The sequence below is a fragment of the Impatiens glandulifera genome, chromosome 6 (genome assembly GCF_907164915.1).
Source record: "Impatiens glandulifera chromosome 6, dImpGla2.1, whole genome shotgun sequence".
NCBI classification, from domain to species: domain Eukaryota; kingdom Viridiplantae; phylum Streptophyta; class Magnoliopsida; order Ericales; family Balsaminaceae; genus Impatiens; species Impatiens glandulifera.
Window position 1 is genome coordinate 43058844 of NC_061867.1, and position 12510 is coordinate 43071353.

At 28.6% G+C, this 12510-nt stretch overlaps 1 protein-coding gene across 1 annotated transcript; it reads right to left on the reverse strand.

Annotated features, from left to right (window-relative positions):
- Nucleotides 1-8327: 8327 nt before the first annotated feature.
- On the reverse strand, nt 8328-11792 carry LOC124941395 (rhamnogalacturonan I rhamnosyltransferase 1-like). Its single transcript, XM_047481707.1, has 8 exons — nt 11027-11792; nt 10881-10948; nt 10705-10793; nt 10444-10609; nt 10073-10362; nt 9679-9883; nt 9433-9590; nt 8328-8878 (listed from the first exon to the last, which is right to left on the reverse strand). Exons 1-8 carry the CDS (start codon nt 11340-11342, stop codon nt 8623-8625), a joined length of 1548 nt encoding a protein of 515 aa, XP_047337663.1. The 5' UTR covers nt 11343-11792; the 3' UTR covers nt 8328-8622.
- Nucleotides 11793-12510: the final 718 nt, after the last annotated feature.

Below are 12510 nucleotides of genomic sequence, written 5' to 3' on the forward strand. Positions count from 1 at the left end.
TTTCAATGTTCCATTGACCACGAGAAACTAAGGTTTTGAAAACCGTTTCGATCATCAACCCGTTTTTTTTTGTGTACTTCGGTCCGAACCGGTTAAACCACTGGTTGAACCGGATTTTTTTTATTTATTTTAAAAATAAATTTAAATATATTAATACATAAATTTTATATATATATATATATATATATATATATATATATATATATATATATATATATATATATTAGTTAGGCATATAAAAAATAATCAAATAGATGCTAATTGAACTTAATAATTGTCAATTAAATTTATATTATACCAAATATCCATAATTCTCTACAATCAAATTAACAAATAATCATAATTCCCTACCATCAATATAACAATCACACCAAATATCTATAATTTCTTATAATCAAAAGATTCAAAACACATCACATTGAAGAACCCTAATTATACAGTACATAAATTAAAAAACCCTAAATTAAAAAACTCTAATTGAAAAATCATAATTCTTAGCACTTATTCTCTTCTAAACTCAAACACATCAGTCCTATATTGATTTGTTTGTTGCTCATCAATGATAAACCAACATATTATCGGAAATACTACAAAAATTGATACTTACCGAAGATCTGAAGAACAACCGTAAATTTGACGAACAAACGTAGATTCGAAGAACAGCCGAAGATCTGAAGAATAGTAGTGAGTTAAGGAAAAAATTAGATAGTCCTGAGAAGAACAGTCGTCTTTCTTCTTTCGTTTTCAAGCTTTCTCTTTCGTCTTCAGCATATTTCTTCTTTCTCTATTCTTTGTTTCTCTTGTTTACTCTTTGTTTCTCTTGTTTACTATAAAAGGCTAAAGCCTAAAAGCAAAAGTAATGATCATAGGCTCATAGCTCATAATACTGACATAAATAAATTAAATATTATTATAATAATATTATAATAATAATTATATAAACTTTATATAATTATCTTTTCAACCGGAAAAAACCGGTTTGTTTTTCAGGTTAAACCGAACGGTTAAACCGGAGGGTCGGACCGGATTTTGACCGATTCGAAAGGTGACCGTTTTGAAGACAAAATTCGGACCGCTCATCAAACCGTTTCGCGGTTGGACCGGTCGGTCGAACCGCGTATTTTAAAACCTTGCGAGAAACTCATATATTTTTCAGTTAATGAATAATATTTATCATGTAGATTTTACCAACTTTTGTGAAGGTGACTGAATATATGTGCAATAAAGAAGTAAAATTTGAGCTAAATAAGTATTTGGAGAAAATTACCCTCCACGACCATCAATCTTGACATTTTTCCTATGGTAACTTAAACTCTAAACCAACAAAAGTGATGTACATTTAACCCACTAAACTATATATATTACTTTTACTATTTTAAAAAAAAAAACTAAATAAAAATTAAGAATATTTTTTCAATTAGGCCCCAAACTGTGGCAAGCCTCATACCAAGAATAATAATCATAATAATATAAGAGTACACTTTAGTTGAGTCACATTAAAATTTAGTATATTAACTTGTAACACAAAAGTGGCAAAAAAAAATAATTTTTCTTTCCAGTTTCTTTTTTATTTGGTTGAAATAGATTTTAGATATACTTTTATTATTTAATAGTTGTTTTTAATATCAGAATAAATCTAATCAAATAGAAATGATTAATAAACTAAAATTAATGGCTTAAATTTTAGAAAAATTAATTTATTGTGCGTATAAACTTATTTAAAGTTTTGATTCATATCAATAAATATAAGAAAATAAAATAAATTAAACCAATTATACTTTTTTTTTCTTCTTAGAATGATTTATTGTACTGGTTGGGCTATTTATTGTTAATTGAAAAGGTACATTGGGCTTAAAATGTTGAAACTAGAGATTGGATAGGTCTTCATTTATAGGCTTTTGTGGGATCATATATTTCTCATGGCCTTTTTATTCATTTGGAATTTACAATGATAAAAATTTATTAAAATGACTCATTTTTAAGAAAACTTTTTAATTATGTACTCCAATTTTTTCATATATATATATATATATTCAATTAATATTAAAATCAATGAATATGAATTCATTTAGACTTTATTTTCATATTACACCTACCATATAAGTTTAGGTATACTTCATCAAATTTGTTTAATTTTTTTAAAAAAAAAAAAACACTTAACCAATTTAATCAGAGTGTCATTTATTGGGCTCAGCACCAACACCTTAGGAAAGTTGTGATATTCATCATTTTTACCGCTAAAAGAGAAATTATTTTTTACTAAAAACAAAATATATATTTATAAATTATGATCAAGAGATAATCACACTAATGACCTTGATTTCCGTGCTAGTTATTCATTTATAAATAAATTTAAGAGTTATTAGCTATTCATTTTCCATTCCTATATAATAGTTTAAAATTTTATTTATAAATTTTGTTAATGATAATATATATATATATATATATATATATATATATATATATTATCATATATATTCTCTGAAAATCATTAAGAAAATTTATTTATATATATGTATGAAATTGTTGAAAGATCATTTCTTGTGAAAGTCAAATAAGAAGGAAATTAATTATGTGTACATTTATTCAACCCCTTGGATCATGAGAAACATTTAGAATAACCAACATTGTCAACCCTAGGCCATGGGATATGTCTCCTAAGCGTCCATCCCAATTAGATTTAAATCATCATCCATTTAACTCTAAATTTCAGTTAAAACTACATCCCACTTGAAAGCATTTTCTTTTTAGGGTTTTCTTTTATGATTTGTTTAAATTTTGGTTATGGTAAAAGTTTGTCATATAAAAGTAGGTGTTTACTTTATTTTTAGTAGGTTATATTTTTGTGTTAACTTAATATATTATTGTATGGTTTGTTTTGATTAAAATAACTTCCAACATATTTAAAATATATAATTTTATTTTAATTTTAGAATGTAAGTTCTATTAAGAAAAGAGCCCAACTAGTTATACATGATGCATGAAATAATACCCGGGCACAGAACAACGTAAAGGAGTGCTCCCGACCAGAGTCAGCCCTAGTGTGAGTCGAATTAGGTGACCTTCTTGGGTCGTCCGCCTCTCCCCTATGACCACCCATATCTCAAAATTTTATTAAAAAACACAAAAAATAAGTATGAATAAAATCGCTTAGGATACTCAACTATTGGGACCGATACTACTCATGCAGGTTTTCCATAAAATAAACTTTTTACATTATCAATAAGATGATCCCGCACTAATGAACTTTCAAATTCGTCGAAAGAGTGGATGCCACATTTTCTTGCATTTTTGTAGGTGACTACGCTTTAGAGTCTTCTGTATATATGCTCGGATTGATTGTGTGTTCATGTAAGTTATTCAAAAGAATGCTAATATTGTGGAAGGCCTTGTTAGGGTAACCACTAGCTAATTCCCATTGACTTGAGTCATTAAATTGTGCCATTTTTTTAGCACTCCTTTTTGGGCCTTTTTTTGCATCTGAAAACACCTTTTGCTGACCTTTTATGTGAATTGGAAGCAAAGGTTCAATCTCCTCAATTCTCTCTATGAGCTCTAGTCATATGGCAATAGCCAATATTAATTGGCATATGATACTTGATTATGAATAATTTTGTGTGAAAGCAACCATCTTCATATATAGAATTATTTTTAAAACTTATTAGACTAATTAATTTATTTCTTATGGAAAACCCTTTTATATATAGGAATTCGATTAAGCCGAAAATATTAATTTAGAACTAGTTTGTTTTAATGGAAAAAAAATACCAATAATTATTTTTAGAAACACTTTTTTACTTGTGAAGTATTTCATTAGATTATTAATTTGGATAAGATGGTGTTCAAGAAAATAAGTCAATTATAACCTATTAATATATTTGTTGATTTTTTCTTTCAAATTTGGTTACAACTTCAAGTGTATTTAAATATGATTATTTTGTTTTAATTTTTAAAAAACATTTTAAGAAATGGTCAATTTTTTTGACAATTTGAAACACATTATGTAAATATTTTTGTTGTTGTTTTATTTAATTTTTAAATTAGAAAATTAATATAGTACTTAAGCTTCAACTAAGATCATGTGTTCAGTGAAATTGAATTAAGATTTTTAATTTTTTTAATTAGACTCTTATCATTTGAAGTAACTACAATTTGTTTTATTTTATTTTATAAAGAATAATTTCAATGTATTTTTGTTTTGTCCATTCTTATTGGATTGATATTTAGATTCAGTCACATATTTAAAAATAATATTCAACTATATATCAGTATCACACATTCTTAGTTTTATTATTATTTTTAGATTAATATTTGCTGTGTCCGATATTGACTATCCCACTGCCGACAAATGCAATTTAATTGAATTAGTTGAGACTTGAGTGTCCCTTATATTTCTGCTATTTTATTATTCTTTCTTTAATAATTATCATACAAAATATTTTTTTTATATTTAATCTATTCTAGACCAGATTTAAAATTCATAATAGAAAAAAAAATAAAGTTACATTTGTTTCATTAATACATAATTTGTTAGAAAACGACTTAGTGTCATTTCATTAAAACCCCAAAAGAGGGAAAATGAGCTTCAAGAAACAAAGCTAAACAGACCCTAACTTTGTTGAAAAAACCAAATGAGTTTCAAACAACTGAATTATAGAACAAACAGAATAACAAACAATTGAATTACAAATAAGTCATAAAACAAAAACTATTTGAACCTTCCTTTCTTTGTAATGATTTTATAGGGGATATTTCATCTTTGACTGAACTTTCAATTGTCTTCATTAATCGGAATTCCCCTCCATGTATGTATAGAGCGTTGTCATCAGAAACAATATCATCCCAAACTTTTTCTTCTGTTCTCTTATTCGTGCTATTAATTCTTGTATTTCTTTATCTTCATGTATTGTAGACCAGGGCTCCAAAGAAGCATTTGAAAACATTCACGTAAAAGCATTTTTTACAAGCTCTATGATTTTGTTCCATGTACTTAGAAATTTAGTGATATTCATGTTCTGAACAAAATTGATCCAAAACTTGGATACAAATACGCACTCCCCAAACAAGTGATCAATGTTTTCCTCATTTTCTGTGCAAATTGGGCAATTGACAATATTCATATACTTCTTAATTTTGTCTCTTGTCGCCAATCTTTTCCTAAATGTCCAAAGAATGCATTAGTTTAGAGGTATAACCTTTGATTATACAATTTTATTTTGATAAAACAATCACTAATATGTATTTTTAGTCTGTCGGTGGAAACATGAAATCAATAGGACCTTAACCTGTGTGGTAGAATTAAGATCTACAATGTTCTTTATGATGTGGTAGGGCAGAGATGGTGCATGAGATTTGATTGATCATTTATGATGAATGGGTGATATGTATCCACCCATCTTCAACCTAACCAACAAACCCTTCAAACACCACAAATGCTAAAACATTTCTTTTAATTATATGTTTAGGTTTAGGATCGAGACGGCAACTTGTCATCTCGGTCTAGTCTCATTCCATTTAATATTTATATTTTGTTCTTTAGTAGAGATATTTTCTCTCGTAACTTTCATTCAAACTATATATATTTACTTGCCTCGGTCTAGTCTCATTCCATTTAATATTTATATTTTGTTCTTTAGTAGAGATATTTTCTCTCGTAACTTTCATTCAAACTATATATATTTACGCAAGTAAGTTACCCAAGTTAAGTCTTCTCGTAGGAACGAAGTAAAAAACAAGAGTTAGAATAGTCGGAAAAAAATATTTAGAGAGTTTGAATTTAATGTAAGAAAAAATTAAAAAGATCTAAATATATTTGGGAAGAATCAAATCTATGGAAAAATATTCATTGTTTATCTTAAAATAATTAGACAATTAGTTTATTATAAGTTTTAAAAGATTTGAATACACACAAGTTTAATAAATATATTTTTTTGGTTAATCTTTAAGTCCAGTAATTCTCTTCATCTTTTGTTGTGATGATAGCAAAAATGATATAAAAATAAATTAGCAATCATAAATTTTAATTAAATTGAAACAAATTCGAGGGGTATATCAAGCAATGAAAAATTATCAGAAAGAAAATAATTAGACACACATAAATCAAAATCGACACAAATTTTAATGCACTTACCCGAAACAACCTTACAATCTTTTCTAGTGTCATTTTGTTACGGTAATTCACTTGTCTATGGACCTTTACTTCTACTCATAATATTGTTCATCAATTTTATACAAGAATCAAGATCTCAACTTGCTTACTAATTCAGTTACCAAACTTTTTTTATACATTAGGAGAGCATATACAAGTTACAAATAATGGGCTAATATGAAAAAACTAACTTTTGCATCTAGATTTGAGTTATGATGATAGTAAACAAGTTTTTATTTTAATTAAATTATGCATGTTTCAAAATATTATCCTAATATAAGGTTTATATTTGTATTCAAATGAGTTATTCGACAAAAATAAAATATTTTCAAATATATTTATCTACCCTGTCATGCTAAAATTTGTTTTCAAATGCTCCCCAATGTCTATATTCTTACCCAGCTAACAATGGAGTGGACCAATTTATTTATATTACTAAACTTAATTTAAATTTTGACTTAAATGAGACAAATCTGTCACAAATTAACAATTTCAATTGACATCAATTAGGCCATCAATTCCGCACAAGTAAGGTCATTTAATTGTGGACCCTTTTGTACTCCATTCATATAGATGTACGGTTGTTGTTTTTGCTAAGATAATTATTTAATAAATAAAATAGATTTTAAATTATGAAATAATTGAAAATTTGTAAAATTTAATGACCATTCAAAATATTTAGAATTTTTTTATCACTAAAGTCATTTAGTAATGAAACTTAATTAGTAAAATATTTTGATAATTCCAAAAGATAAATGACTAATTAATCTACCAAATAAATATTAAAAAAATAATATTTAATTTGATATCATTATAAATGTAAATAGGAAAAATAGTTTTATTTTATATGTTTAAAAACTATTACTTCCTCTTAATTTTTAATAAGAGGATAAAAATATCTATAACTATAAGAGGAGAAAACACACTAAACCAACCTTTTTTTTTTCAATTACAATTCATTTAACTTATCTTTAAACTTTAATCATTTAAAAAATAATAAATTAGTATATAAATAATTTCCCAGTTTAAATATAAAATGTTTTTAGGGTAAGAATTAAAACTCGTAACCTTTAATTTTTTAAACACGTTTTTTATCAATTAAGTTATTCTAATGAATTTTAAATAATTATTTAAAAAAAAGGTAGAATTTAAAATTGAAAATGGATTAAAATAAAAATAATAATATTTAAATTAGATATTATGAAATGTTGTGAAATAATTTTATAATATAGAGAAATCATACCCCACAAGTTCACAACTGTCCACTATGAAAAATTAAATAAATAAGGAATTGAATTGATTGGAAAAGAAAAATAAAATGACACTTCATTAACCATAACCTCCAGTTGTTATCATTAATGGCGTGGAAGAACCCATGATAATATATTTAAACATAAAAAAATAAAACAGAATAATATGGTACTCTTGACAGCAAAGAAGACAATACATGCTTTTCATTGAGGTAGGTCAAGCCTTTTATTATACATTATATTTTAAGTCTAATATTTTGTTTAATATAGAATTATGATCTTCATTTTAACGAGTAAAAGTCAAATCCTTAACATTTAAATACTAATAACACTTGAATTTAGTCTAGAAAGAAACAAATCGAAAAAGTTAAACAAATTTACTTAAGCTCGAACAAATTTTGGTTTTCTACACTAATTTAAAAAAAAAAACAATATATATTGTAAGCACTAAAAATCTGAATAAGGGTTTTTCGAGTTTACTATATACATAATTTTTATTCCACACAAAATAGGATTACATTTTTATATAGATTATAAATTATTTATAATTAATTAATGACATCATATTTAATTTTTGTTATGTACTTTAAAAATAAAATTATTAGATTATTTCCATTTGGACATGATATTTTATTAGATATTTTTATCTTACAATCCATTTAAAGTATGGTTAGTTATGAATATTGAATTTAGTTGAAAAATATTTTGTTAAGAAACTCTAACCCTACTTCATTTGGTATGTAATGTAAATTTTTAGTTCAATAGGCATAACAATATATCATGATCATAATCTACATTATTTTCTAAAATATTATAAATTTTTGACAAACATGTATAAATTGGTTTGGATAATCAACCAATTAAGTGTATAAATAAGAGTATTTGACGAATAACCCTTAGTTTCGATAATGTAGTAGCATCGAAATGTTAATAAATGTAACCTTCCAAAACTTTTATAACTGCATACAACTCAAACCTATACTTTTTTTGTGTACATTACAGAGGTTGATGAAAAACCTCAACACCGTGTAGCCTTTTCTTCTATACACATATTGTATATTATTACATCAAAGATTGCTGAAAATAAAAAACACATTTAATTTACTCATGAATCTTCGGAATTAAATTGGTGATGATCGATCTCCACTGTCACAAATATCGTAGAATCACCCATTTTTGTAGCAGAATGGCTTTCAGAAGAACATCATCAACATTGAATGATCTTTAGATACTACTAATACTTTGTTTTTGTTCGTTTGATGATTGCAAACACTCGTAGGGATTTGCGTAGAAGTAATCCTCTTCCTTTGGTCTGTCTAGAATTGATAACCTCCTACTATGTCCACCCATTCGACCTGCATGAGCTTTCTTAACCGCAAATGAGAATTCTTCCCAATTCATTGTCCCGTTGTTATACTGGTCTATCAATTCCACTAGCAGCTTTCTCTCCAATAATATTGTTTTCTTGTACCCTAGATATCTGACAATCATGCATATTACACAAAATCAAGCTTGTTTCCATCAATCTACATAATCTATTTGAATACACTTTTTTGATTATAGATGAGAAACTGCCAATAAGTTTCTGAACAGAAAAAAATGTTCCCAACTGGGACATATGAGAAGAAGTATCCATAGTCTTGTTTAGATTGAATTGGATTTTTAAAAATAGTTCAAATAACAAAAGCAAAATAGTAAGGGCTTGTTAGATGTGGGTTCTTAAAGAATACTTCAAAAAGACCATAGCAAGGTTTGTTTCTTGGAGGAAGCTAGAACGACCTCCCACAACCGTAGGCTCCCACTTAAATCAGGACGTTCTTAGTGGGAAGAAAGACTCTGATGAAATGATGTAAGGACTCGTTTGATGTGATTAATTCCAAATAACTCAATATTCTATTACCAATACAGTCATCGTTCACATCATTCACCAAAAGACCTTAGATTTCTTTAATATATATATACCCAAATAAGCTAATTTTTAATAACCTACATAAAACCACTTAGTTGTTCAATCAAGGCATAATTAGAGTTTACCTGCGATGTCCTTCGACAACTTTAGCCATGTTTCCATCATAAGTAGGAACAAAGATATCACTCTCAAGGGATACAAGATAGTCTAATGCTGCCATCTGAGACGAGTGATTCTGGAAGAACATGAGATCCGAGGACTGCAAGAGTGTCTCTTTCCTTACCTGTGAAAGAAGAACAAAACTCAACCCCCATGGTGATGAAGAACAAAACTCAAAAACAGTTGATCTCAAGCTTTATGTAACAACATACCAGCTTTGGAAAAGCTGCAGCAAGACTAGCCATTCTCCTTTCTCCACCATATATTTCTCCAGCAGCAATATAAATCTGCATTTCTCTATCTATGTCTAGTGCCTTTAATGTAAGGGCAGTTTCCTCAGGTGTCAAAGGACACAACCCATCTCTCCTTTTCAAGTCGGAATTTATGATCTTCTCTTTCCACCATGGATACGCATATCTGAAAACATGCACAATTATCAAAAAAAATTATTTGATGATCTATACAAGAATCTTATACCAAACAGGGGAGGGGGGGAGATTACTTATCCAATTCCAATGGGATTGTGATTGTGAAAAAGATGATGACAAATACCAGTTTCCAAATATGTACTGTTCAAAATTTGAGATGCAAAATATATAAACTCACCTCATTCTAGTTAACTCCTCTACTTCTTCATTGTTGCAGCCTTGGGTACAACCAGAGAATGCTAACATGTCCATCTCATAACGGAGATGAAGAACTAGGAAAGGACCAGTTTGTTTTAGAAGCTTGATCACCTTCCTTCCCAAATCTTCTATTTGAGGTGTGAATTTAAGAGCTTCAAAATTAACTCGGCAACGAAGCTTCTGAATCTCCAAAGGCAAGCCATTATTCGCAAGGCGGGCATCGGTTCTATTCAGATGCACAACCTTGTGCTTCTGTATCAGAGGAAGTATCTGCATCGATTCCAATGTCATGTTAATCCAAAGAAACAAAATGTACAGTCAAAATTTGAATTAATGAATTCACTCATTCACCTGATTATGATAGTATGAAATATCAGACCAACTAATTGGTGGCATTGAATAGATCGGTTCTAGTTCAACTCTCTTCTTTAGTCTTGGAGGTATCTCTTTTAGTATCAAAACCTCATCTCTTAAGGAAGTAATGAAATGATGAACGTCAAATATGTCTCCAAATTCGCTGCCAGATTGATGGAAGATCATTTCATTCTCATCAAAACTATACACATCTACAAACTAAAAGAATTTTAAAAAATTAAAAACTTGCATACATACCTAGGATCAGCCCAAAAAGAGGTTTTGTCTAACTCTGGTACAATAAGTGTAACATTTAGAGATCTTGCAATTGCAACCATATCACAAATCTGTAAATTGTTAAATAGACTAATCAATGTCAAGTATACAGGAATGAACATACAACACCAAATAGATGGCTTAAACAAACAACTAACCGCTGCCCTCATTTGATTAAGCCCTCCATTACAAGAAACCATCAAGTAGCCATTGTTCCTGTAAACCCCTAGAGACAGAAAACAATAAGAAAACTAGGTCTAATTCAAATAGGAACATAGAAAATGATCAGGCAAGATTAACTCACTCTTAGGAGGAAGCGCCTTTGCCTGAACTACAGACTGTAACTTAACATCCAAAGCAGATGAATCCTGAGAGAAACATGAAGGTAAGCCTTTAAGAACTCTAGGTCCCCAAATTCCACCAAAAGTTGTAAATTGGACTAAACAAGTCCATAACAACACCGATGTTGTCGCCCTTATCATCCAAAGTTTCATCTGTGAACGTGAAACCATCGAACTCTTCAACTTCTCCATCCTGCTTAATCCAAGTGTCTTCAAACCCATAGCCCACTTTCTTCTCCCTCTTTCTCTATCTTCACATTCTCTCTCTATCTTGCACATATCGAGTCTCACCCACCCTCATGCAACTTTCTCCACAATAATAACTAAAGCGGAAACCTTGGACTGAATTCCAATTATATAAATCAATTAACAATGAAAAACAACAATTAACAGATCAATTTCTCAATAAATGGAATCGAAATGAGAACGACGAGTTTCGTTTTCGTCTTTGAACAGAAATGAGGGGTAATGTCTTTGATTAAACAACCTAGAACCGGAAATGTAACCGCATTGCAAGATATTTGAACGAATTAATCGATCTGAATCGAAATATCATCCGATGATGAGGAAATTTCAGATCTTTTGCTCTAGAAACTGCCGGAATCTAGGGCGTCGGTGGACGGTTGAGTGGAAAAGAGAGGAAGATGGGAAGAGAGAGAAAGGGAGAGGGAGGATAATAATAGCACCTTGTCGAGGGTGCACAGAAGACGCAGAAAGAAAAGCAGAAGAGAGAGTATTCATATTATCACTCACGGACCAGCTAGTGGTAAGCAATAATCATATGTGAACATGTTTAGTGTACCGACTTTGTGCCGGTGAGCATTCATTTGTTAATTAATTAATATCAAAATATTAGACATTTATTATTTATTTTAGTGTTCATTCAATGTCATGTCTCACCCAAAAAAATGAAATTAATACATGTATAATTATTAACATATACTTAATTATTTAAAAATTTATTTAAAAATTTAAGAATACTTAATTATCGACTTTGATTTATTGGTCGGCTCGGTTTGGTCGGTTAAAAAATGATTTCGATTAATTTAATTGATTTTATTTATTACATTAAGCATTTTGAATAAAAACATAATACAATTGTTGTGCGATGTTTATGGCTGCAAATGAATAAAGTCGTTCGGTCAAAGTTTGACTTGAGCTTGACTTTGACTACCTTCGAGCCGAGCTGATTTATTTAATATTCGAGCTGAACTCGAGCTCATATAATGTTTTTTCGATCACTTATCGAGTTTTTCGAGCCTATTAATATATACTATATTTTATTTATTTATTTAATATTAAAACAATACATTTTCTTCCATCTCTTTTCCATATGAATATGAAGGCTCACAATCCATATTATTATATTTTATTACTTCTTAAACTAAAACTCTATAAAACTCTATGTATTATTATATTCTAAGTGATTCTTCATATCTTCTTCTTT